Source organism: Hemicordylus capensis, chromosome 12 (assembly GCF_027244095.1).
Source record: "Hemicordylus capensis ecotype Gifberg chromosome 12, rHemCap1.1.pri, whole genome shotgun sequence".
NCBI lineage: Eukaryota > Metazoa > Chordata > Lepidosauria > Squamata > Cordylidae > Hemicordylus > Hemicordylus capensis.
Window position 1 is genome coordinate 5,929,865 of NC_069668.1, and position 27,660 is coordinate 5,957,524.

General features: G+C 48.9%; 1 protein-coding gene across 6 annotated transcripts in view; it reads right to left on the bottom strand.

Moving 5' to 3' along the window:
• Positions 1–311: 311 nt before the first annotated feature.
• MED13 (mediator complex subunit 13) overlaps positions 312–27,660 on the bottom strand; it is a 127,537-nt gene continuing 100,188 nt past the window's right edge. For 4 of the 6 annotated variants that reach the window (XM_053275157.1, XM_053275155.1, XM_053275154.1 and 1 more), the window contains 16 exons: positions 25,725–25,921; positions 23,704–24,617; positions 22,791–22,958; positions 21,136–21,359; positions 18,808–18,997; positions 17,982–18,405; positions 16,202–16,418; positions 15,104–15,295; positions 14,749–14,972; positions 13,245–13,387; positions 11,127–11,285; positions 10,842–11,030; positions 9,273–9,421; positions 8,875–9,048; positions 7,881–7,981; positions 312–5,271 (listed from right to left, as the gene is read on the bottom strand). In XM_053275157.1, coding sequence (XP_053131132.1) covers positions 5,139–5,271; positions 7,881–7,981; positions 8,875–9,048; positions 9,273–9,421; positions 10,842–11,030; positions 11,127–11,285; positions 13,245–13,387; positions 14,749–14,972; positions 15,104–15,295; positions 16,202–16,418; positions 17,982–18,405; positions 18,808–18,997; positions 21,136–21,359; positions 22,791–22,958; positions 23,704–24,617; positions 25,725–25,921 — 3,798 coding nt within the window. In that variant the 3' untranslated portion in view covers positions 312–5,138. The remainder of the gene's footprint in view (positions 5,272–7,880; positions 7,982–8,874; positions 9,049–9,272; positions 9,422–10,841; positions 11,031–11,126; positions 11,286–13,244; positions 13,388–14,748; positions 14,973–15,103; positions 15,296–16,201; positions 16,419–17,981; positions 18,406–18,807; positions 18,998–21,135; positions 21,360–22,790; positions 22,959–23,703; positions 24,618–25,724; positions 25,922–27,660) is intronic. The other 2 variants (XM_053275156.1, XM_053275152.1) reach the window with 1 other exon arrangement.

Here is a 27,660-nt window from a genome sequence, read left to right on the forward strand (position 1 = left end):
GAAAAGAGAACCGTGTACCCTGAGCTCCTTGGGGGGCGGTATAAAAACAGGGAGTATTAAAAATTAGCCCACTAGTATATTAAGTCCCATCTCCCCACCTTCCTGCCTGTTTGGTCATCTGAATACCATAGAACGTGTCAGCATATGTTCGTCTCATGTGAGCTGTGTTTGGCATCAGGATACCAGTTCAGAGAATCATACCAACGGGCTACTAGGCCTAATATATTAAGTCTTTGGGTTTTGTCTTAATCTATGATCAGAAATAGACGTCCGTGAAGAGAAGTTGAGACACAAAGGCACGACAACAAAGGAAGGCTTCATGAATAATTTATTCCATTTGAATTTTTTTTTTAAAAGTATAAACCTTTTCCATTTCCTCGATCACAATTTGTACAACTCAGTGTTTATGGCATTCCGCAGCAATAGTGTTTGTTCCTTCCCCCCCCCCATTTATCATAATGTTAAATAAAGAGAGACTTGGACCATTAAATCTCACAGCTGAAGACAAACCTAAAGTCTCCCCCCTCCCTTTTAAGTGACCCAGCTGTCTCCCCCCCTGCAAAAAAAAGAACATTTATGTAGCAGACATGTCCAGTAATTATGCCACAATTTTGCTCTCAAATTCCAAGTTAGCTTTTCCAAGACTTTCAGATCCAGTTGGGGGGTGGGTGGGTTGCGGTATTACTGTACATTAACAGCCTTCCTAAAAGTGTGATTTGAGAATTACACTTTAGGTCCTCCATCCAGTTTTAAGCAAAATTTGACTCCATTGGAAACTGACGCAGATATGGGATTTTCCGTTCATTATTCAAGATCTTCATGTCACTAAGATGAAAACAATCTCCAATATGAATTTTGCTATATTGGGGAAATAATGTCAGAATGGCCAATTCCAGAAATTCTCTTGAGAAATCCAACTGTCAAGAGGAAAAGCCAGCTCAAAGCAGTGTCTTATGCAACATACTTCAATATTAACAGAATAAGCTGGGCCAAGAGACTGGTGTGTAGTAAGCAACAGCATTCTCAACAGGATAGAATCCGTGCTTTTCAAATATTGCAACATATTTTGATATTGTTGTCAGATAAAAGAAGCTTCATCAAACACATATGCAAATTGTTTCAAAACAATCCCATGATATTAAAACACATTACCAAAGCAGATGAAGTACAAACACAAAGTATATATTGTTATATACTTTGTATATAATACTAAGTTTCGTAAGCCCCTGACACGTCCACAGTGCGACACAAGTCACTGGAAATCAGTGGTTTTTAAAAGTCACACTTCACCCGGGATAAGAACGCTGAAGCCACAGCTACTTTCTATGCTCACTGAACTGCCATGTAAGCTTAATGACAAATTTAAGGCATCGTCTTTCTTCAGCTGAGCAATTCCACTGTATAACACTGCAAACAAAATGTCAAGTGAGATGGGGGGGGGGAGAATACCTCGCATCTGAACAGAGGGAAAATGTTTACTTATATACACCCCAGCCAATCTTTTCTACATTTCAGTTTGAGATTTATTACCCCCAAATGAGTATTGTTCTTCTCTAATATGGCTGTATACACCTCAGCACAGATTCATGTCCCAGTATCAGTCAATGTGTTCTAGATCTCAGGAAGGTGTGGCAAGCTGCAATCTTATCTATCGGAGACAAGCATCAGGTAAAGGGAGGTCTTACTCTGAACAGCCTCAGAGCCAAATTAGGGGTGATCATATATGAAGGTTCTTCGGCACTTCTGCTGTTTACTGCTTTGCATGTTAACACCCCAGCGGTAAACCTAACAAAGCAACCGAGACGTCTGTGTCGGGCACTGCAAACGGGGTACGCACACAGACCCCTCAAGCAGTCTAGGTGGGGTGGGGTGGAGTGGGGTTGACGCATGCTACCGGGAACCAAAAGCACGGAGAACGTCTACCCACAATCCTGCTGCACACAGATCCCGACAAGCCCCTCCCAGCACCAGACTTACTTGAATCAGCAGGGGACCACCTGTGCTCAATTTGCACAAACACAATTGGTGCATCAGGATTAGAAGCACCATCCATCCAAATGTAACACATGTCCTGGATTTCAAAAACGGGAGAGTTGAAGCACATGCTCAAAGATCTCCCACTGAAATCCAAAAGGACTTTTAAGTGTTTAAAAACTGGCACTGTCCAATTATGTAAGACAGGCACACAGTGTTTTGCAGCCATTTAGGGTGGCAGGCAACCCAGAACATGGATTCTCAACGTTGGGTCCCCAGATGTTACTGGACTTCAACTCCCATAATCCCCAGCGGCCTTTGTGGGAGTTGATGTCCAATAACATCTGGGGACCCAACATTGAGAATCCCTGACTAGAGCATCGGAAAAAGTAGCTGCCATCAACAGACACCCAATACCCAACACAGCACACAACACACTCGGAATGAAATGCAATAGACAGCAGAAGTGCAAATAGCAACCCTAGTAACTCAAGGCCTTCAAAAATGCATTGGGTTAGGCCGACTTGTTAAAAATACAAAGCCTGCATTTAAGAAGCATGTTGTGCTTAGTAAATTTCACCCAGTTCAAAAGATGCGCTGCTTTATTACTGCATTAATTGCACTAGTGCATCACTCCAGACACACCCATCTTGTAACAATATCAAAATATGTGGCTCTCCAATTCACCTTTGGATTTGTTTTTTTAAAAAAGGAGAAACTGGAAATCCCAATCAAACTGCACACCGAGGACAACTGCTAGTCATATGTTGATTGGGAAGTACATTGGCGAGGGTGATCAGACAAGTCCAAGGTATGTCTGCTCACAGGCAAAGCAGTGCCTTCTGGGTTAATACTCTGTCTGGAACAGGACTTCAGAAAAGATGCTGAAATTCAGGCTGTGCGAATACTTGTAATGTTGGGACCTGTTGAAAAACTACAGAGGGGTTTTGACCAAGGGGGTTCTGACTACCTGGGGTGCAAAATCCAGCAAACAAGGCCACCCCACAACCTGTGTGATCTCTCCCTCTTCACGAAGCTTCCTTAACAAGCTAGCAATCCAGGATACCCTAAACCCCGCAAAGGATGTAACTAAGCTGAGGCTTAACAGGTTCATGGTGACACAGCCCACTTGTCTAAGGCTCCCTTGAGTGGCACGGGTGCACATAGGGACAGCTTCCAGTCATGTGGTTCATCCTGGTGCAATGCATCCCATGAGCACACTTAGCACCATAGCTGAACTGTCACGTGCAAATGTCAACACAGCCCCAGGATGGACCAGACAGCAGGAAGCCTCTACCCAGCCTTGTGGAACAATTCAGGAGTTTTAACAGCACACACATGTGCGGGGGTGGGGGAAATGGTTGCTATGGGGAGGCAGAGAAGCATCTCAAATTTGGCATTGGCGAGGAAAGGGTTAATTGAAGGAAGTCGGGAGAACCGTTTCCTGCCACGCCCAATGTACTTTCATCCCCTCTCCTTGATGTTTTGCCATGCTGGAACATGGACTTTTCTTTAAAAGATACAAGCTGATAGCTTGAACCATTTGTCAGAGATTTAACACAAGAGGCTTGGAGGGACCGGGGGGGGGTGTAGCGGGGAGAGAAGCAAAAGGAAAAAGATGGTTCTTTCATTAGTAGCATCAAGCCCCCCAGAAACCAACATTCACTGAGAAACTAATTTACAGCATATTTCCATTCATGCTTGCCCCGGTCCTTCAGAACTGTCTGAGTTTTCCTTGAAGTGTTTGTCCACTCTTAAGGCTACGGTTTCAGCCTCGAAATGGGGCATTTGGGATAGGAGTGGGTAAGATTTCCCTGCTAATTCCAAATTCACATGCCAAGAAGCTCCTTCAGATCCTTAAAAGAGGAACACAAAAATATACTTGACGATGAAAAATGATATAATTTATTCAAGGGAAGGGGGATTTTTATTTTTAGAAAGTAGTGCCACCATTTCAATGAGCAACACCAATGCTGCTAACAGACATGCGCACACAGAGGACTGAAGGTACTTTAAGTAAGCACAGCCCTCCTTTACTTGGGGTGGGTGGGGGGGAAACCAGGGATGAGGCCTGAACGGCTACGTCTTGGGCCTGAACAAAATTTTTTTTAAAAAAAATTCTTATTTTTTTCCTTTTTAAAAAATCCTCACTACAAGTTAAAACCACCTACAATATTGCCTGTTAATATATTGCCATTATGTTAACTCTGCAAAGGTGTGATAGAAAATTGCTGTTAAGACCTGGTACCTTTTTCATTTTTCTTCAATTTTATATAAACACAGTGAACTTCATTACTGTACACATATAATCTGCAACTACAGCTTAGCTGTAAATCTCCCACACACAATGGTATGGACATTTATCCCACCCCACCCAGATGCCCCATTAAACTGTACATCAAGACCAAATACAAATTGTACTGTTCCACCCCATCCCCTTACCAAAAAATAATATTCTAAAAGCAACCTACTGAAACTTTCAATTAAGACGATTACATATATATTTTTAGACCAATTGCTTTAAAGCAAGAAGGCAGTATAAACCTTCTAGGAATTTTTTTTTTTTTTATAAAAGTGGTTAAGAAATATAAGACAATTTATACATTTAAAAACTTACAATAAATAAGAGATGCAAGCATTTTTGTTGTTGTTGAATACTAGGTACTGTAATCCAATACAAGAACACTGCAGTGTTCCAAAAGCGTTTGATGGACATCTGCTTTTCCCCGCCCTCATCTGTCTTACTGTCTCCATGCTTGTTCTGCTTAAAATATCCATTCAAGAGGGGTGGGGCCTATGGCTCATATACTCTTCACAAATACTGTGATGGGGGGAGGGGAGGGGAAGAAACTTACTCCGCTACTAAAAAGATATAATACATTTTGACGGATCGATCCGATTCAACACTCGAATCAGTCCGGTATAGGCAATACACGAACATAAAAAGGGAGGTGGGTTTGAACAGTAAGGTTATGTGCCTCCCACCACAAGTCAAGACCAAAAATTTTTCTGGAAGTAGCCAAGAATGGATATTCCTGCCCCCCGCCCCCCCACATCACAAAACGATTTGTACGGAGAAGAGTTAACTTAGTCCTGCAGTGAAGTCTTCTTTTCCCTTTGTTTTGTTTTTTAACTTCCTTCTTTCTGCCCAGTTGAGATAAAGATCACAGCATATTCATGATAAAGTTATACAACTGATTCAGCACCACAAAGTGAACGGGGAGACACGACCGTCGGTCCTGGGTTGCAGGGTCGCAGGTTAGCCAGGAGAGGGCGTTGTACTGTTCCAACACAAACCTGGGAACGGGGGGGGGGGGGGGGAGAGAAACCGAAGCATCGCCACCCAGAAGTTAGTTAATAGAGACTTTGCAGAAGCAAAACTAAGGTTCTGTCGCCATTCAGCGGAGACCCAAAAAAGACGCTGTTTCAGCAGCTTAAAAGGGTAGAGAACAAGTTGGTGGTCCAGGGAGATCCAGTCCAAAAGCAGAGGTGCACCTGGATCATGTTGGAGCCTGGAGTTCTTGAGGGCACACACTACACCACCCAGGACAGACTAAAGATGATTTGGGGGTCCCCAGTGGGTGTGGAGGCCCTGGACTTCAGTGCCTCTGTCCAAAAGTGCCAGGGAAACTTGCTAAGCCCAAAATTCAAGAACAGAACTACAAGCCACTTGATATACTGTTCTATACTAGCTGTCTATAGAAGCAATAGGAAGAAGGGGCTTACTGATTGGCACTACAGAAACCTTTCTGTGTTGGAAACTGGCATCGTGTTCTCCTCTATATGAATGTGATCTAGGAAAGCCACTGAAGACGAGATCTAATCGAAATGCAGCTGACGTGCACTGGAAATTGGAAGAATCAAGGATAGCACAAATGAATTTCGACTATATGGAAGACTCAAGGATTTGCTATACAGTCGAAACTCATTTGTATTATCCTTGATTCTTCCAATTTCCAGTGCAAGTCAGTCGCATTTCGATTGGATCTCATAAAAAACCATTAACAATATCCTTGGTATTAGAAAGTCCTCAGGCTTTGTAATACCAAGGACATTGTTATATGTTTTTTATGTTGGTAAGCCGGGGATAAGCCACCTAATGACGCAGTGGAGAAATAACTTGCCTAGGGAGCAAGAGGTTGTCGGTTCGAATCCCCACTGGTATGTTTCCCAGAGTACAGAAACACCTATATCAGGAAAAAGTTATATAGGAAGATGCTGAAAGGCATCATCATCTCATACTGCGCGGGAGGAGGCAAGGGTCAACCCCTCCTGTATTCTACCAAAGACAACCACAGGGTTCTGTGGGAGCCAGGAGTCGACACCGACTTGACAGCACAACTTTACTTTAAGGCTGGGATAGTTTTCTGAATATCAAGATTATTAAGCTCTTTAAGAATATTTTATATGCATCAAGATGTGGGAAACTTTAGTATCTGTGTGGAGTTCTTGTAAGTTACTATTTGGGCTTACTATTTGTATACATATGCAATTTATACATTTATATTGGATATTGGCCAATAAATACAATTGTTGAATACAATGTTCAGCCCTAATCTTTTACAATTATCTAGTTTCAAAAATTCAAGATTACTGCGTGTTCAATGGCTGTGTGATTCCACAAGTTAAAAATGACTATCTAGTGGCAGGCACCATGAATGTTTGGCTTAACAAGATTCCATGGTTTGGTACATTTTACTGCTTTGGCATTTGTGGCCCAGCAAAAGCAACTGTTTCTTGGCACCCATCTTGGATTCTTCAGACTAGCACCTTTTCCACAGCTGCCCTGGCCCAATTTATTCTCCAACCTCCTATGGCAGCCAAACAGAGAGACTTTTGCTCCCAAATAAAATGGCGGCAGAACCTTCTTCTTTTGCTTCTACTAATCTGCAGCGACTGAAGGCATATTTATAAATCATTCCCCCCCCACCTGCCCCATCCCATTTCAGTTAAAGAGTTCAGAGTTAAGTGTAACTTCAGCTTCAACCATCCAGCTTCAACCATCCAGCTTCAACCAATCCAGCTTCAACCTGGACGGCTTTAAGAGGGGTTTGGGTAACTTCATGGTGGAGAGGTCTATCAATGGCTACCAGTCGGAGGGCTGTGGACCACCTCCAGCCTCAGAGGCAGGATGCCTCTGATTCCCAGTTGCAGGGGAGTCACAGCAGGAGAGAGGGCCTGACCCTTTCAGCTCCTGCCTGTGAGCTTCTCAGGGGCATCTGGTGGGCCACTGTGTGAAACAGGATGCTGGACAAGATGGGCCTCCTTGGGCCTGATCCAGCAGGGCTGTTCTTATGTTCGTGGCTAGTACTAGGGCTGTAGTCTGAAGGCATATGACCTGCACTTGTGGGAACCCTTGGCACACCGCCCACATCACTGCTGGCCCCCGAAACAGGTGGGCACTGCGGAGCTTTAGGGAACAGCCAGGTGGGCCCCCTGATGGGTGTGGAATTCTGAACCAAGGCCCAAGCTAACCCACCCAAGATGCTAGCCCTGGATGCAGGCACCTTGCTGGAAGTAGGCTGTTTAGGGCCTGGGGCACGGGGTTACTGTGCCGTAACCAAGCGAAGAGAGAAGTGCAACGAAGGCAGCATTTTCATCCGTTCAATCTGTGCGAGTTCCCAATTCAAGTCTTGCTTTGCCCACAAACACCCTGGGGGTCCCATCAAGGCTGTTTAAGAGCGGCTTCTTTAAAGCCACCAGCCATTCCCGGAACCCTCCGTTTCTCCCCCCACCCCCACCGTCCAGAATGTGCCCCTCCTGTCCTGCGCTTTGGGGCGGCCAGCAACGCCAGCGATCTCCGCGGAGTGCTCTGAAGGCCACAGCACAGAGGAGCTGCGACCAGAGCACCGGGCCGCCTGTCAAGAAGGAAAAGCCAGCCGAGCTGCGGGGGGGAGAGGAGGTACCTGAGGACGTCGGAAGTCTGATTCGAGTCAAGAGGGTGGGAGTGTTTACTGTGAAGTAGCTCATCGGACTGCACTGAAGGCACGTGGAGGTGCAAAGATGCCTGCAAGGAGCCAAAAGCTGCCGTGAGTGCTGGCTGAGAAGCAGATGTAGGCATCCCACCCCACCACCACCAGTGTAGCCCATGGTTGGCTTTGGAGCCAGAACTGCTGCAAAAGGATGGGGGGGGGGATTACCCAAGGAACAAGGAGTATGAAGTAAGCCAAGCAGCCATCGCTGTCGATCTAGAGAAGTAGCCCTTGCAGGGTGGGGCAGAAATATCCCAAGGGTATGTGGAAAGAGACTTGGTTCTCCAAGGAACACAGCGAGGTGCCTTCTACTGAGTCAGACACTTGGCCCATCAAGCTCAGGACCGCCTGGACATGGCACCCCAAGGATACGGGCAGGAGCTCCCCCACTCCCCCGGCCCACCTGGAGATGCTGCCAGGGACTGAACCTGGGCCCTTCTGCATGCAAAGCAAGGGCTCTACCTCTGAGCTATGGACCCCTCCTCATAGGTGAAGATCTCACAGCAGACAGTGCTCACGCATCGCGCCACAGCAAGATGCAAACCAAGGCAAAACCGGCTTAGCCAAGGGGACCATTTATGCGCGCTACTGCCAAACTGGCTCTCCACCAGTCTTGAGAAGAGGGCAGCAGGAAGGCAGCAAGGCTGAAGGACTTCTCCTCCTTTGGGCCCCCTCGCTTCCGGACCACGGCCTGTTTGCAGCTCCCGGTCGGTCTTTGAAACAGGAAGTCTCCGGGCTCTTCTAGAGTTCACCTCCATTCCACCCTTGGGGCCCGTCACCCGCCTGCTCTCTCACATCCCTCTCTCGGAGTGGGAATGAAGGGGAGGCTTCCCTGGGTTGCACTGGCATGAAGGGGAGACCAGCACCAACACCCCCACCCCCTAAAAGCAATAAGCCGCCTGCCCACACTCCAGAGGTTCCTCCTCACCTTAAGAAACAGGGGACACTGGTTTTGTGCTTGAGGACACGCCGACCAGAACCAGTCAGGCAACGGACCTGCTTTGGCAGTTGACACGAAGTAGCCCAGCGCCAGGGGCTGCTGTAGGATGTTGGTGACTTCGTCGTGGGACTCCGTCGAAAGCAGCCGGTCAGTGCCTTGACCCTGTGCGATCGAGAGCAGGGTGGGTGTGGGGGAAAGCCCACTGGACAAACCAGCGCTCACTCCCACTGTCTTTGCGTCTACTACCGCCCCCCACACACACACACATACACACACGCCAACCGCAAAGCATCCATCACAGCAGGGTTGAAAATGTGGGGGGTATTTGAGGGCGCTGGCCGTCCAGTCCGCCACAGGCAGGGCTCTTTCGTTGGGAGGGGACTTACCTTGCCCATGTCGCCTCCGTGGGTGAAGTGGGAACTCGGTGAGTGGACAGGGGACCCCGTAGGGGACGCAGGGAGGATATTTATGATATCAGGGTCGAGGTCGTCTGCAGTGTCCAGCAAGTCAAAGATGCCCATTCCATCGCCTCCATCTTGAAAAGAACAACCACCGCGAAAGCAGTTAGCCCAGCGGGCACCCAAAAATGAAGGCCTTGCAGCTAGTGAGTCGCAGTGGCCAGCTGAGCCAGCCAGCCAGACTCCAGGCCCGCCTCCTACCACAGGGTGAGTGGGGCAAGAGCCCTCTCTGTCATAGTGCCCCCACGAGTTCCACCGAGAAGCTTGCCTGGTGCCAACTCTGATGCCCTTTGGCTGCTCAACTGCCTGCCTGTGCAGTGGTGGGCTGTCCTTCACGGGAGGTTCCCGTGCAGAGACTGGCCTGCCACCTGCCAGGGAGACTGGAGCAGATATATTAATTAATTTTTAAAAAGCCTTTTTGTGCCATGGTCGTTCGATTGAACTGCATCCTGCTTGCTTTTAAAACTGCGTACCGCCCAAAAGCCTCATTACTGAAGGGCAGCTTGTAAAATCCAACAGTTCAACAACAGAACCCATTACCAGGGAGCAAGGGGACCCTCTCTTTCTCACCTTCAAGTCTTCAAGCAGAGACCGGAACAGCCATCCCTTGGGGGTGCTGGAGGTTTGGATTTCTTGCAGAGAGCCCCTCCCAGCTAGGATGCCCGGACACCCTCAACATTCCATGGCTTCCCAAGGCCACTGAGCATGCTCAGCCCTGGTGGGATGCTTCAACCCCCCCCCTTTTAAATGTACAAACTAATGTACTTCTGCCCATCTGGGGATATGCAGACCCCCAAATATGAAGCAACCAATACCTTTGCTAGGGGTGACCTTGTTCCACCGTTGAACCAACAGGCGAGGGCTGCTCATCTTTGGCCCCCCTGCAGATGCTGTCCTACAACTCCCATAATCCCTGACTATGGGCCACTCTGGCTGGGGATTATGGGAGTTGTAGTCCAAAAACAGCGGGGGGGGGGGGGGCCTACGTGGAACAGGCCTGGTTGGTATGACAGACTAGGTGTGTGTGTGTGTGTGTGTAATATATATATACATACATACATACACATACACACATTTATAAACCTAGTCTGTCTTATACCAACCAGGCCTCTCCTCTATAATAAGATGGTTAGGTGTGCGTCCGTGCCTTAGAAGGCTGGTGTCTGCGTCCGTGTCTCCCTTGGCTGTTCTGGGCATGCACGGAGCGCATGCCCAGAACACGCTGAGGGAGACACGACCAGCAGCACCAGGTGGTGGTGGCGAAGCCGCCGCCAAGGCCCGCCAAAACCGGGTGGGGGGGAGACTTTGGGGCCCTTGCCTGGCCGGGGCGACCGGCTGCGGCATGGAGGCTGGCAGCGGCGGAAGGGGGAATGACGGCGGGGGGCCTGGAGCAGACAACTCTACTAGCGCCCGTTATTTAACAGGCCTCAAATCACTAGTATTTTATAAATATAAAAAAAGGTACTGACTTCTCTCTCATGCATGCATCACACTAACCATTGTTTGTATTAAAGGCCAGGTCCAAGCCCGTTTCAGTGGTGTAAGTTGACGAGGCTACTTGCACAGAGGCAGAGGTGGGAAACACAAGGATGTGAGTGCAGGACGTATCCTGCGGCGTGTTCAGCTGAGACGTCTGCATGTTCAGGGTGGTGCTGCGCCCAAATACGGAGCCGGTAGATACCGAATCTGAAAGGAGAGAGAGACGAAACAGAGGTCCCTTCTCAGGGTCTGCCATTTCCCCTGTGGGGAAGCAACTGACCACGAGCAGGGTTTCTCCGGTACCTGGCATGATGACAAAGGATCCTTGCGGTTCCATGGCCACTAAGCACGCGCTCAGGATGCTGGGAGAATCCGCCGCGGAGATCCCACACATCCGGCACATGTCTTTCAGCCTCTTGCTAAGGGACTGCAGGTTCCGGCGACTGAGCAAACAGCTCCAGTCTGGAAGAGAAAGAGGCCACCGAGGTTGGCTACCTGGGAGGTCATTTCGTATCTTCGGACAAAACAAAACTCATACACCTGAGAGCAATCACAACGGGTTTTTAAGGGGCAGAGTAAGAGAAGCTTCCTGGCATACAGTTTCCTCAACCACTGTGGAGTAAGGTGTTAAACACTTGATGTGACAAAATGCTTGTAAACATGCCATTGCCCGAAAGGCACGGGGAGGGACCATCTATTTATTTTATTTCATTCATTCATTCATTCGATTTCTATACCGCCCTTCCAAAAATGGCTCAGGGTGGTTTACAGAGAAATAATAAAGAAATAAAATGGATCCCTGTCCCCAAAGGGCTCACAATCTAAAAAGAAACACAAGACAGACACCAGCAACAGTCACTGGAGGTCCTGTGCTAGGTAGGGGTGGAGAGGGCCAGTTGCTCTCCCCGTGCTAAATAAAGAGAATCACCACGTTAAAAGGCGCCTCTTTGCTAAGTTAGCAGGGAAATAAAAGCAGCAAAGAAAATAAGTTAAAAGTTAGCTTTTTATTATTTAACTTTTTAGCAACTTTTTATTATAAAATAATAAAAATAATAAAATAATAAAAAGTTAGCAGCAAATAAAATAAAAATTTATTTATTTATTAAGAGATGTAATACACCACCCAATCCACAGGCTCAGGCGGTGTACAAAGCAAGAACAGCATCTGAGTTTGTTTATTTATTTATAAAGATTTTAAAAGGGCAAATGCCTGGTGGAAAAGAAATGGCTTCAATAAGGTCCATGGCCAACTAAAAATCACCAAGACTCAGCCGCTTTCCCTTTCTATGGTGCTTGAAACGGAGGCCTGTGTGACTCAGGGCACCTGTGTACACTGGTCCCATTTCACACTTGCTCCGTTCCATTCTCTGCGACAAAGATGGCAACACTCAACTTCAGCCGAGAGGTAAGTGGCTGGCCTCTTCCATTGGTTCAGCCAAGATCACATGCCATCAGGTGGTTCCTCCCTTCCCGGGACTGTCTCCCGCCGTGGCCAGTCGATCCGCTTGTTAAGCAGCTTTGAAAGTGTCAGGACCTGGATTTGCTTTCCTTCCTTGCCCCTCCCTATTCCCTTGAACATCATGTCTTAGATTCTGAGCCACCACTAGAAAAAGGCCACGCAGAGAACTTTCCGCAGAACAGTGGCATCGAAAATGAAGTCACATCACAACGGACTCTCTCCAGGAGCTAGGCATCCGTGATCCTCAGGAACCGCCCTATGATCCAGGAGCAATGCTGCCATCACAGTTACTGAGCATGTGTTGTCGGTAACCAACATACAGCATGCACATTGAGGTATTGCATCCCAAGGAAAGAGGAAACATTAAGGCATGCAGAGCACCTAAGCCAAACTTAATAAGGCAGATCGTGCAATCAGAAACGGGGCAGGGCAAGGGTCCGACCCAGCTTCAGGAATTGGGCATGCTCCCGTTTTCTGGTCGTGTGCAAGTTAGGAGGCCCCGGCAAGCATCCCCTGCTCAGCAGCAGCTGAGTCCAAGGGTTCAGTTGCTGTTTTTTACTCCTATGATGAATATTTATATAACGCTAAGTTCCCAAAGAGGGTTACATAGAGAAAACAATAATAAATTAATAAGATGGATCCCTGTCCCCAAAGGGCTCACAATCTAAAAAGAAACACAAGGTAGATACCAGCCACAGCCACTGGAGGGATGCTGTGCTGGGGCTGGATAGGGTCAGTTGCTCTCCCCCTGTTCAATACAAGAGAATCACCACGTTAAAAAGGGGTCTCTTTGCTCAGTTAGCAGGGGTGGGGGAGGAGGAAAAGACCTCCTACCCAGCAACTACCGCTAAGTAGACATTCACCGCTGCCAGCTTCCGGTCATGTTAACTGCCTTAATTAGGGACTGAACTTATCTTTGGAGGCTATAAAACTAAGCCACTCTGCCTGGATTGCCACATTACCTTTCAGTTCTCCGTGGCCTATCCTTCCAAGACGTCCTATTACGACTCTCCATGGCAACGAACTCATCTGCACGAGCCCCAAGCACCACTCCCAGAGTTTCTGGAGGCCGAAACGGCGAGCAGAGCCTTTTTTCCTACGAGCCCTGATGGGAAGAAAGATTCGTCAGTGAATAAATCTGTCCCATGCACACCTAAAGGGTTAGAACATAGGAAGCTGCCATATACTGAGTCAGACCCTTGATCTATCTAGCTCAGTATTGTCTACACAGACTGGCAGCGGCTTCTCCAAGGTTGCAGGCAGGAGTCTCTCTCAGCCCTCTCTTGGAGATGCTGTCAGGGAGGGAACTTGGAACCTGGATGCTCTTCCCAGAGCGGCTCCATCCCCCTAAGGGGAATACCTTACAGTACTCAGACTTCTAGTCTCCCATTCTAGGGATCATTAGTAAGGGGACTGAAAATAAAACGGCTAGTATTATAATGCCCTTATACAAAATGATGGTGCAGCCACACTTGGAGTACTGTGTACAATTCTGCTCACCACAGCTAAAAAAGGACATTGCAGAACTGGAAAAGGAGCAGAAGAGGGCAACAAGATGATCAGAGGCCTGGAGCACCTTCCTTAAGAGGCAAGGCTACAACACCTGGGGCTTTTTAGTTTAGAAAAAAGACAACTGAAGGGAGACATTATAGAGGTCTATAAAATCATGCATGAGGTGGAGAAAGTGGATAGAGAGAAATTCTTCTCCCTTTCACATAACACTAGAGCCAGGGGTCATCCCCTGAAATTGATTGCTGGGAAATCTAGGACTAGCAAACGGAAGTACTTTTTTTAAACCACGTATAATCCACTTGTGGAATTCTCTGCCACAAGATGTGGTGACAGTCAACAACCTGGATGGCTTTAAGAAAGATTTGGATAACTTCATGGAGAGGTCTATCAACGGCTACTAGTTGGAAGGCTGTAGGCCATCTCCAGCCTCAAAGGCAGGATGCCTCTGAGGACCAGTTGCAGGGGAGTAACAGCAGGAGGGAGGGCATGCCCTCAACTTCTGCCTGTGGCTTCCAGAGGCATCAGGTGGGCCACTATGCGAGATGGGATGCTGGACTGGATGGGCCTTGGGCCTGGTCCAGCAGGGCTGGTCTTATGTTCATATGCAAACAGGGCGGACCCTGCTTAGCTAAAGGGACAACTCATGCTTGCTACCACAAGACCATCTCTCCTCCCCAGAAGCTTCTCCCCGAGATCATCACAGCGTCATTACATGTGGCTATTTTGAGAACCAGAGTCAGGGAGACCTGCTTAACTTTGGGCCCCCAGCTCTTCTTGGACTACAACTCCCACAATCCCCAGCCACAGTGGCCAACAGCCAGGGATTATGAGAGCTGAAGGCCAACACCTCCAGGAGGGCCGAAGTTGAGCAGCCCTGGTCAAGAGGGTGGAAGGTTCCGTAGGCCCTTCAGACGCGAGAACCTTTGGCGAGTCGGTCGAGGGTGCCCTTCTTACCTGTTTGGTACGTCAATGTTGATTATGCAGGTTTCCAGCAGTTCTCCATACAGATCCGTGCACGAGGCAAGAAGCCACCTCTGATCGTGAGACAAACAGTAGCCCACGAAAAGAACGTTGTACTTCTGGCCAGCTTCCCCAAAGGTTTCTCCTAGCTCCGTCTGCTTGTCTTTGACAGGAGCCAGTATGAAAGGAGGTGCGTACAGCTTAATACACTCTGGTCTCTGCAATACATACACACACACATACACAGAGATCAATCTACAGCAGTCTGCCAGCATCCCTCAGAAACCTCCCTACACTCACACACCCCTCTCCCGACAGCCTGTTTCTTCTACAGCTCTGCCACACTCACATCCGGACTTCTGAGAGCCATTTCCATGGCTAAGCCTGGCCCAAACCCGGTTAGTGTTTTCACATTGGTCGATGCTGGGAGCGGCCTCCGACACTGGGTAAAAGCCGAGAAGGCCAGCGATTTTAGATGTTGGGTGTAGATCTGCCTGTCCTCGTTCTTGACAGGTTGCAACAGATATTGGCAAGGAACAAGCTAAGATGAGCAGAGAGAGAGGAAGAGAGAGAGAGAAACATAACATGTTAATCAGGGTACGTTTACGCTACCACACTGTTATTATGTCAGTTCACATACTGGGAATTTTAAGATGCTTTGCAGGCAAGCATATGGTTTCTGGTGATCAGGCAATGCTACAATATTAAGGCATTTATTTACTTGATTTCTTCACTGCCACCCTGGAACTAGAAAGGAGGGCTAGTTCATGAGCCCAGACATCAAGGGGTAGCAATGCCTCCAAGAACTACAGTGCGAACGCCTTGGACAAGAAGCTGGCTGGTTAGACTGTTGGACTAGGACCAGGAAGGTAAAAGGTAAAGTGTGCTGTCGAGTCGGTGTTGACTCCTGGCGTCCACAAAGCCCTGTGGTTGTCTTTGGTTGAATACAGGAGGGGTTGTCCATTACCATCTCCCGCGCAGTCTGCGATTATCCCATTCAGCACCTTCCTAGATCACTGCTGTCTGATATAGGTGTTTCGCCATTGTCTTGGAAACATACCAATGGGGATTTGAACTGGCAACCTCTGGCTTGCTAGTGAAGTCATAGGAACATAGGAAGCTGCCATATACTGAGTCAGACCATTGGCCTATCTAGCTCAGTATTGTCTTCACAGACTGGCAGCAGCTTCTCCAAGATTGCAGGCAGGAATCTCTCCTGAATCCCAAGCAAAACAGGGATTTGGATCAAATCCCCATTCAGCCATGACCCTCACTGGGCAACCCGGCGCCAACAGTCACTTCTCTTTCAGCCTAGCCAACCTCACAGGGCTGCTGTGAGGATAAACAAGACCGCGTTCAACATAACTGTACACACCGCTCTGGGCTCCTCGGAGGAAAAGCCGGATGTAACTGTAAATCTAAATCAATAATCGGCGCACCACATTACCTGGACAGAAACAATGTTCCTGATGTGAGGCGGAAGATTTTGGATCATTTCTAAAAAACAACGGAGAAGGCCGAGGGTCCACACATTGGAGGAGCTGCTCTCCTCTTTCTTCTCATATGTGAAAGGGTCGATGATGTAGACGACAATGGCAGGCGGGTAGGTGATTGCATGTGAGTCGCCATCGGTCGGGACACCCACCTTATCACGGTCCATAGTGCTAGACGCAAATTCAAAACCAAACCATTATGAGATGCAGGAAATCTACAAGTCAATGGGATGGAAGGTTCATGAGCTCAGGCACTCAACAGTTAACAAGCAGGTGGGTGTCAGTAATAGTGTTTGGGAGTGGCGGGGGGAGAAGGCTTGAACAAAATGAGCAGAAAGTTTATCTGCTTGAAAAACACTTCCTCAAGACAGTCCTGCTTCCAAGAGGGAAATATGTCAAACTTTGTTTTTTCACCAGCCGTTTCACAGCTTTGCCTTTCTGCAGGGACAGACTTTGAAAAGGAGCTGGGACTTGCCATCAATCTCACAAGCCCCACAAAAACGCCCAGAAAACAGCAGTGGGGGTGGGAATCAAAGTTGCAATTGAAGACAGACCCAGCTTAGAGCAGGCATCCCTGGCTTTGTGGCTAACTTTCGTCTTTTCACCCTGCCCAACAACAGGCTCACAAGCTTTGCCAGCCTTGCCCACCAGGGGGCAGACTGCTAGGGGATGTGACAGCTTCATTCTCGACCTTTCTGTTAATCAAGCTACGAGCTGGATGTTGGATTAACAACAGAATATGGACGTGAATATTCAGAACAAGAGAAAGCGGGCAAACCTTTCAGTGACCTGTGCTACCAAGGAACCAGGCTTCTTCCCAGACCCAAAACAGTTTTGGAGTGGAGCAAGTGAGGCACACAACCCGTGAGACGACAGCCTCCTACACAGTGAGAACAAACCACAACTGAAGGACAACCCATCAGAGTAATATGGCCAACAGAGGCAAGCCGCTCTACAGTAATTTCACATTTCAATTGGGGCCAGGCAAAGTCTTTTTGTTATGCGTAGGTTAACTCTCGGTGGCAGTTATCAAACAAGGAAGAGTCTAGGATTTGACCTGGTACCTTTAAAAAAGGTTTCGTATGGATTTAATGGTTCCTGAAGTAGATTGTTGTTTTCAAGACACGCACCCAAGTCCTAAAGGTGGGCTAGAAAATTTAGTTTTAAGACGGTACCTCTGTCTCTTTTTCAAAGTATGCAAGCTAGAGTGGTCCTACTCAAGACGTTAACCAAGTTTTATGGGGCCGTGTTTGAAAAATTGGTGCTGGTGGACGTTCACCCCATATGCCATTAAATTATTGACCATTTGCTTCAACGCCTATCATCATTCATTTATTACAGTCCACGATCAGCCAGTCGACCTCTATCAAAGATGGCAGTCTTTGCCCTTTTTGTTAGTTTGGAGTTCGGTTGGTTGCTAGCCATGCAAATAGACTTGAGATGAGAGCGAGAATTGGTATCACAGTGACTGATGTCATATGGATACCAATGGCTCCCTAAAAGCAGGGGAAACAGCAATATTCTGATACACTGGGGGATGGAGGGTATTTTGGAGGGTGATGTTTGAGGGGGAGAAGAAAACACAACACAAACCTTTCCATCCTGCAGTGGCAAAATGATTCAGAAGGGGAGAGGGGTGCATAGGAGTGGGGCTTTATTATAGATCATTTTCAAAGTCTCAATTTGGTTTATGAAGGCAAAATGCTACCGCTGGATGAATCTTTGCTGCATTACCTCTCTGAAACCTCTGGGTGTGGCTGGGAGAGGACAGAGGGGGCTTCCCCAGATATCCCGGTGGCCTGTTGCTGCTGCCCATTCTGGACCGCCATGGCCTGTGCCGAAAGGGTGGAAGCCATCGTGGTGCTCATGCCGCCGAAGGGGGGGAAAGGAGGTTTGTTCACTGGCATCCCACTGCCCACAGTGGAGGAGGAGGAGGTGGCCGCCGTGGTCAGGGTCGAGTTGGCCGTGGTAGCGGCAGAGGCAATGGCACCACTTGAGTTCACGGTCACAGCGTTGCTGCTGGCAGAGGAGGAGTTGGAAGAAGGCGTGGAGTTGCCTGCAACCTGAGGCTGGCTGGGTGCAGAGTGGCTTGTGGGGGGAACCAGGCTTGATTGAGAGAGCAAGGTATTGTCCAATGGTTGCGTAGCAAGGTAAGGACCTTGAAACAGAAAAGAAGAAGGGAGAGAGGGAGACGTTAATCCTTATGTTTTCAGAGAACAAAAGTGCCCAGTACATATGAATGTAAGAACAGCCCTGCTGGATCAGGGCCAAGGTGGCCCATCTAGTCCAGCCTCCTGTTTCCCACAGTGGCCCACCAGATGCCCCTGAGAAGGCCAGAGGCCAGAGGTGAGGGCATGCCTTCTCTCCTGCTGCTGCTCCCCTGCAACTGGGATTGAGAGGCATCCTGTCTCTGAGGCTGGAGGTGGCCCGTGCCATCAGACTAGTAGCCAGTCCGTAGACGAGCTCACATTTCCACACATCGACATGACAAGCCCACCAGTGCCCGCCGTTACATATTCTCACAAGTGACAGCTCTAGGAAAGAGAGGAGGGAACTGTACCCAAATCGTATCTGCAGACTTGAGCATACAGCTTGAGTCTCGAAAATGACTCGTTGTTGGCGTGAGCGGCTTGCGAGAACCACTCGGCCACGGACTTCTCGGAGAGTTGGCTCGAAGCCGCCGACCCCACTCGCATGATCCCGTCAGGCAACAGCTTACAGATGGGCCGGTGCTGGCCAAGCCTGCAGGACTGCAAGAAACCCAAACAACAGAAGGGAGCGTCAAGCACGGGCAGCGTCTAGCAGTGGTGACCAACGCCTTTGGGGGATTTGTGCACCACACACCACTCCAATCCACGGTACGAGAGGAGGCCGCTCTACAGAATGTTCCGGAATGCACGCAGCCCTCGGCACCTTGATCTTGTTTTGCCTCTAGGCTCGGCCCTCTTCAGCTGTTAGGTCAAACTCATGTTTGGCTGTCTGTTCACATGTACTCGTTTGTGTGTGTGTGCATGAGTACACGTGTGTTCATTTTAAAAAGTGCACCTGGACACAGGCCCCCTTAAATGGAGGATACTGAGAGCAAGTATAATAACTCTCTGCGTTCAAGAGAACATGCGGATAACTGTATGTGCATACGCTGCGCACAGATGGTATGAGCATAGAATGCAACAATAGAAAGGGGCTCTGCTGAGCTGGACAACAGGCAATGGTAAACTGAGGGAGAAGCAGAGAGAAGCACTGTTCTAGTTCTGGGCACTTAGCAGCTTCTGTAGACCCCACGGCTCGTGTCCAGATGGGCCCAACACCGAGATCCTTGTTGACAAGAGGGAGCTTTTGTGCTAAGCGCAGCCAACAGTTGCTCTGGAAGCTGAAGTATCACTAGAACATCCCAACTACCTGTGCCACAGACCAGGGATCTTTGCCACTTGGGCCAAGAACCTTCAGCGTGAGAGCCATTTCCCACGGTGCTGATCCCGAGTATTGCGCTTTCCCCAGCGCTGGGAAGAGAAATGGAGCCCCCTCAAGAATTCGAGGAGGAAAGCGACAGGAAGGACTAGACTTCCCAGCACTCTCTGCATGCCTTCCAAGATGGCAGAGGGACTCAAGAGGGCTCCGTTTCCTTACAAGGAGCGCCACCACGGCCTGCCAGCACTGGGCAGCAAGAACTATCACCTCTCCATGGTGCCAGGGGGGCTGTGCAGAATATTGACCTTTACCTGAAGCGCCACACAGGCCAAAACAAACAATCAGTAAAGGGGCTGCACTGGCCCATTAGATGGGGTGTGTGAGGCGGGGGGGGGGGGGGTTTCCACTGGCCCCTGGGCCTTAAGACTGTCAAGTCGACAGCCGAGGCCAGTCATTTTCTGTCACTGAGTTTTCCATTGTGTTGCAGTTTCTCTGACTTGCCCAAGCTGCCTACAACAAAGCTTTGGAATTTTAACATATTCTCTAATCTCGACTTTTGTTAGGCCTTGGGCCAAGACCAATGAAACTTCAGCTGGAGGCATGTACAGCTCCCTGGGACTAGGGATGTGCGAGCCGGCTCGCACCAAGCCAGGCTCGTTTGGGCGGTCCAAAGTCAAACCGGACTGGCCCCTAAAAAGGGGGTGGGGGTGTTTACTGGTCTGAGTTCAAATCGGACCATCCCTTGGTTCGTGGAACTAGATCACAGGCTGGCTCAAGGCGATATACTTGTAAAGGGGAATCCACCTAGGATTCTCCTTTACAAGTACAGGGGATTTCCTCCTTTAACTTGAAAGTGGTGGAGGAGAGGGAGGATCCTTTATTTTTACCTTTAAAACTAAGCCTCACCATTAGCGGCAGAAACTCACGAGGTGGCAGCAGGGGCCCTGGGCTCTATCGAGCTCGAGCCACCCGGGTTGGCTCAAATCTGGTCCAGATTCGAGCTGAATTGGGCCAACATCTGGCTTGCACATCCCACCTAGGACTAAGGGTCAGCTTCCATGGAGGGTATCCACACACCTGGAGTTGCAACTGCAGGAGTAGGGGGATTGCATTTTTCAACAAATGCACCATATGTAATCACATTTATATCACATCGCTATGAAAATCACAATCTGGCGATTCTCATGCAACAGAATGCAAAGGTGCCACCACCAGGGATGGCGAGGTTTATAGCCTCCAGTGCAGGAGGGCAGGACCTAACGTAACCACTGGATGAGCATCTGTAGGATAAGCAAACAGGGACTTAAACCCAAGTCTTGCTAAACGAGAGGAATCATCCTCTGTTGCCGCCATCCATGTTGGTTGCGTTGTTGAGATCAGGCTCGCAGGAGTTTACATGCCAGCCGGAAGGCACACAGCTGGTCAACGGCCACCACCAAGTCCGGAACCAACGCAGCAGCCCTCCTCTCCGGTGCCTTACCTCGTATATTGACGTCAGGTCCCGAAAGAAGGTCTTGGCACCGTTAAGCAAGGCTTCGTTCTCCGGACAAACCACAACGTAAGCAATGTCTCTTTGAGATCCGTAGGGTTCCAACATCAGCCTCTCCCAGTAGGGTAAGGCAAACGGAGAGAGCACCAGGAAGTCGTAATCGTACCCCAGCAAGAAAGTCGGGATGGGAAGTGGTTCTGGGGACTCGTCGGTTCCTGGGCAAGGAAAGAAGATTCCCCCCACATATGTTAGCATTCCCCTCCATATTAGTCTTTCAGATCCCAAGGAAGCAATTCAGTCCTCAAAGCTCTCCGAGCAGTGTCCCTTCCAAGGTACACGTGGGTGCTCACACGCTTTTGGATGTCCATTCCGTTAATTTTAGATCCCGCCCAGGCGGAATCAAGAAGGTGCCACTCTGAATGCACATGTGCACGCACACTGCCTTGATACTGCCGCCCAGAACAAAACTCATTCCGCACACAGAAGGAAAAAATTAGCAAGAACACGATCTCCAAGCACCAGCAGAACAGCTGGGAGTGCCTGTGTCGACAAAGGCGCCGTCTTCCCATTCTGCCCTCTCTTTTTACTATTCTAGTCTCTGCAGAGAAAACATCGACGTTCTACAGGCAGTCAAGTTAAGTACCGGACACGCACATCTGTATAGCTGGACCTGGAATGAAGTTGGAGGTCTTTGGGCTGTGCGAGAGATTCTCCAGTGAATAATTTCAATGTGGCATTGCAGGGCTTGGGACAAGGGGAGGCTGAACACCCCCTCCCTTCACATTTCACTTTTGTCATGCCCGCCTGTCTGTAGTCTCTGCTTGCCTCAGTTTTCAACCAAATGCAGAAGGCTTCTTGCCTAGATGAGGGATCCAGGGTGGCTTATCTCGCTAAGATGGGGACCCCACTGTAAGTAGCAGTAGCTCCGCTTAGTTTACGAAGACATTTGACCCCAAGGCATCGAGCCAGAGGACATGGAAGAACTGTGCTCTTCAGCCCTGGTATTGTATAATACAGAGAGAGGGCAGGACAATCCTTTCCCTTGATTCCTCGAAGTCTAATCTCTTCATTTGGTTAAGGGCATTCCTCGTTGTCTAATCATAAAAGCTTTCCCCTGCTCCATCACGAATTCCAGATTCTACTACATCAGGGGTTCCCAACTTGTGGTCCTCTAGATGTCAAAGGACTGCAACTCCCATCTTCCCCAGCCACAATGAACTGTAGCTGGGGATGATGGGAGTTGTAGTCTGACAACATCTGAAGCAGGGATTCTCAACGTTGGGTCCCCAGATGTTACTGGACTTCAACTTCCATAATCCCCAGCCCCAGTGGCCTTTCGTTGGGAATTATAGGAGTTGAAGTCTAATAACATCTGGGGACCCAACGCTGAGAATCCCTGGAGCCACCGGTTGGGAACCCCTGGACTACGTGGTCTACAGACTTCAGTGAAGAACACCTAGTGGGCACAGCACTCCAGTTACAATTTTCAAATCAAAATATAAGCCACTGGCATTCCAAGCACACCACCCCTTCCCAAAAGATCACCCTTTCCCATGCATTAAAATTCTCTCTCTCCCCTGAGCAATAACAGTTTCAAACGAAGGCCCAAGCAACCAAGGGGAGACGCTTCCAGAGGCAGCACTTACCGTAAGAGCCGCGGCCGGCCATCTTGTGAAACTGCTGCCACGTCAAGGGGCCCTGCACGCCCCATGAGCGGACGGTCCGCTTTTTCTGCACTGCATCTTGAAGGACCGGCTGGAGTGAGAGCAGCATGCGAAGGATGTCCTGAGAACACTGCATGCTCACGTCTACAACTGAGAAGACCAAGGTTAGCTCCAAGGAGTTGCAAGCGAAGGTAGCGGGGGGGGGGGGGGGCCTCCAGATTGGCTCCGCCCCCGCCCCCCACCAATTGTCAAAAGGGGGAGAGGATTCTCTCTTGCACCCCAGGCAAGTTCCTTCCATATCTCAAAGGCAGGTTCCCTTCCCATTCCAGCCCAGCACCTCCTGCTCTCACCCCAATTTCCCCACTGCCTTGAAAACCTGAGAGTCAGACCCCTTCACACTCGCTCTGAAGATCCCTTAGCGGTCACAAAAAAACCCATATACGCGCAAGGACATTTTTACAGGTTCGCACCATTTGTCGCAAGGGTGGTGAGTTTCCTAAAGAGCCAAACTTCTGAATCTTCTAGAAAAAAGAATCACTTGGGAACTCGAGCTATTGATGTCATAACTTCTTGGGTAGTTAAGAAATAAGAGCTTCCGCATCCCTGGCAGCTTTTAAAGGGGCTGTTAAGACACCTTTATCTATCCAGGCTTTTAGGTAGATGTATCATGATTTTTAAAATATTTTAATTCTGTTTCATTGTAAACCTCCCAGAGATGCGAGCTTGGGACCATATATAAATATGCCAAATAAATAAAATTAAATCATGCTTAATGAAGATTGTTCAGACCAGTTACGCAAGTCCCCTGAAACGTAGCAAACGTTTCAGCAGTGAGAGATCTGAAGCATCCTTGTGAAGCCAGTTAGGAACATGACTGCCCGTGCAACACACTCACCGTTCTGTTTGGACCAATGATGCAAGCAAGTACTCTTCACAAGTGCTTCATCGACTTTCCCTCCCGACATGTTGTCCATGAACTGGCGCCCGTGTTCCAGCGCAAGGTAGCAGTCGTTGCAACAGTCCCTCTCCTCAGCGCGCACCAGGCTGCCGGCCACGCCCACTTTGGGCAAGGGGTCTTGATCCACCGCCCCAAAGGGGGAAAACAAGTTGGTGCACTGGTCTTGCAGCAGGAGGATGAGCTCGTCGGGCAACTTGTCAGCCTCCTTCGGCCCTCCACCGTGCTCGACAGGACCACTGCGGAGGGCCTCAAACCGTTTCTCAGCCTCCTTGCCACACTCCGAATTGCGGCCCAGGATGTCCAGCTCATCCTCCAGGAACAGGCCAGAGCTGTTGCCAAACTTCCGGTTCATGACGGCGCTGAAGCCGCAGGTGCATCTGTACTGGATCTCTTGCGTTGGGTCTGGGATATAGACACCCACATCAGCTCCTTTGATGTTCATGTTGCAGACGCAGACGCAGCAGCTGTCAAAGTTGCAGTCCTTGAAGAGGTTCATCACCGATTCGGAGAGGATGAGGTTGACGTAGAGGCTGTGGGCTTCGGGGATAGATGGAACGGTGGCGGGCTCAACTGAATTCAGTGGCCTGCACGTTGACGGCGTTGAAGCTGGCGAATACAAGTCTGAATTTTCGTATTTGACTGAGCCTTGAGCGCTGGCTGGCCCCCCAGCCCCCCGGGGAGTCCGAGGTGTCCGTGGAGTTCGAGGGGTGGGGAAGCGAGGGGTGGAAGGCGAAGGGAGAATGCCGGGCCCACTGTTGCTGGGTGGGGCACTGCTGGGTGGCATTCCAAAGGGAGTATGCGTTTGCGGAGTGTAGGCAGGGCCGTACTCTTGATCAATAGTGCTCCCATCACTAGTGGAAAGAAAGGAAAGATTTTTATGCAAACTATTAGAGAACTCTAGAATCTAGATCATCATTAACACACGATATTAGGAGGAAAGATATTTAAGAGAATGTCTTCTTCGTCACAATGCCCACCGTCTATCTTCAAGAGAGGTCTGTCTGCAGTTGCCACTGGCTCATCTGCTGGCTATTCAAGGACAGGCCTTCTCCGCTGCTGCCCCACAGTTCTGGAATGCGCTCCCTATTGAAATAAGAGCCTCCCCATCTCTGACAATTATTTTTTTAAAAAAATCTTTAATTAAATACGGTTTTAAATCATTTTAGCATTGTTTTAAAAACACTGTTTTAAAATTTTTAAATTGTTTATAATGTTTTAATTTTCTGCTGTCATTTATTTTAACTACTGTTTTACTTTTTGTTATTTATTGTGTTTGCTAATGTTTAAATTTTTGGTCATCACTGGTTTTCTTCTGTTGTAAACAGCCCAGCAATGCAAGCTTTGGGCAGTATGTTAGCTGAATGAGTGAATGAATGAATGAATGATCTGGACAATGAGTAGACAGCAACACAACTAATTCAACATGGCGGCATAGATTTAGAACAGTGTCTTTTCAAGGAACGGGCCCAAACAGGAACACAGGAAGCTGCATTCTACCGAGTCAGACTAATACTCTTCAAAAGTTATTAAAATTAAGCTTCGCCTACTAAGCACTCCCAAGAAACCATTCAATGGAGAGAGCGAATCCTATTTACACCTGCTAAATAGTGGTTTTGAAAACAGGGAGGGAAACCAAGCCATTTTAAGTGGCAGCGCAATGATGAAAGGCGGCGTGAATTATTTAGGGGGTTGCTGAAAGTGTCAAGTTATCGTCACTTTCAGACCAGTTCAGTCAAAGGAATTTTAGAGCAAGTGACACATTTGGATGGCAAATGCCAACACATTTGGACGCAGGCTGCATGAGAGAAGCTCCTGATGTGTTGTCCTTTAAGGTACGTACTGCACCACACGTACCGCACCGCACGCACCGCACATACCGTATGTGTGTGTTTATCTGCCCCCACACCACACACCACACACACACACAGAGTTCTCAGTCACCACACAACAAGACATACCTCTCTTTGATGAATGGCATGGCGGGTCCCGGAGGAAGTAACTCCAGCTTGCTCACAGTCCAGCTCTGTCGGTACACACACTCCTCCGGCAGCTTGATGGATGGGAGACATTGGCTGGGGAGGGTCTTCAACGGCGCAAACATGGAGCAGCCCACAAAGGCCTGGCTGTTTTCGGGCTTATACACGTAGGAATAATCCTAGCCGGCCAAAGGGAAGAGCATTAGGAAGAGAGATACAGGTAGGCAAGCAAGGACAAACCCAACAGGAGTCTGTAATGCTGTGCAGTATTGGTGCCTTGTAATGCTGTGCAGTATTGGTGACAAAGCCTCTGGGCCATTCGGGGAGAGACTAACCTTCCTCAATATTCTCATTTGAAAGACGAGGGGCCAAGTCAAAGGGAATGTTCAGAACTACGGAGGCTTATGGTTCAAGCTGACGTTGGGTCTCCCTGTATCGGGACTGTGACTCCCTATATCGACTGCTGTGGCTGGGGATTATGGGAGTTGTAGTCCAACTACAACTCCATAATGCTAGGGAAAGTTGAAGGAAAGAGAAGAGGGACGACCAGCAGCAAGGTGGATGGACTCGATCATGACAGCCATGTATGCACCACTGAGAGATCTTAAAGGCCATGTGGAAGACACATCAGGCCAAGTGGAAGACAGCTGATCCTGGAGAGAACTGATCTATGTGGTTGCTAAGGGTCGACACCAACCTGATGGCACTTAATCAATAAATAAATAAATCAGTGCAAACACAACTGGAGGGCCCAAGTTGAGCAACTCTGCCCTTTATTCTCCTACAGATCATCAACACAGACTCAAGGGAGTGGGTCACATGTTTGCCGGACCTGATCCGATGGTGGGTGGGCACCCCCCCACCATGCTTCTTCCACTTTGGAAGGTGGGGGGGAGGAAGAGGGTGATCACACCAATCAGGCCTCTGCATGGAGGGCCTCCATCTCATCTTTGTGGTGACCTTTCCCCATGTGCCGACTCCAAGGTCAGTATGTGAACTGCCACTCAGTGCAAAGTCCAAAACAAACCCAAAACACACACATTAAATGAGGAAGCGTGCAAGCACAGTCACCAGGTTCTCGGTGCTGACCATCCGCTGAACTTTAACATTGACCATCAGCAGGGAAATCCCCCAGCACACGTTGCCACATTTTAAAGAGGCCGCTTGCAAACTGGGTGCCGGGAAAGAGAAAGCAGCTCTTTCACAAGGGCCGAGGCTTGCACTGGGACCCCTCCTTGGTGTCAGAGAGGAGGGCCTACTAGGGACCAGGGCTGCCCAACTCTGACCTGCCTCCAGCTGCTGTTGGGCTGCAATGCCCATTATCAGGGGTGATGGGAATTCTAGTCCCACATCTGCAGAAGTTGTGCAGCCCTGCTAGAGATGCAACACACGCTGGAAAGCCCCCTCCTTCTGCCTCTTCGAAGCAAGAAGCCAAGCCCATATAGGCTTTGCAGGCTACTAGAAACCAGTGCCGGCTACCCAGACATCCAAAATGTGTGGGCCACTACTCAGCATCCGTAGCAACTACCATGGCGCCACCAAGGCAAAATAAAGATTCCATCCAACCATGAAGAGATGAAAGTGGGAGAACCACTCTGCATATCCCTCAAATCAGGGCATCCGAGGAGCAGAAAACCCCATCTGAGTGCCCTCAAGTGACCTCAACACTGCCCTTGAACCCCGATAAATCCCAAACTGTACCCAGGGGGTGATCAAAGCTAACGGCACCATCGAATTCAGAAAACAGGACACAAAGACAACCGCCCAGATGCAAGTTTTGGGCAGGATAGGAATATCTTAGCTGTCTTTATATATGATAACTGCAGCCAGGATTTTATATGCTCATAATTGGTGTGTTTCTGAAATCCCCTCTTTAAATGATTGGTTCTTCAAATTATGGGATTATGCCTCAATTTCC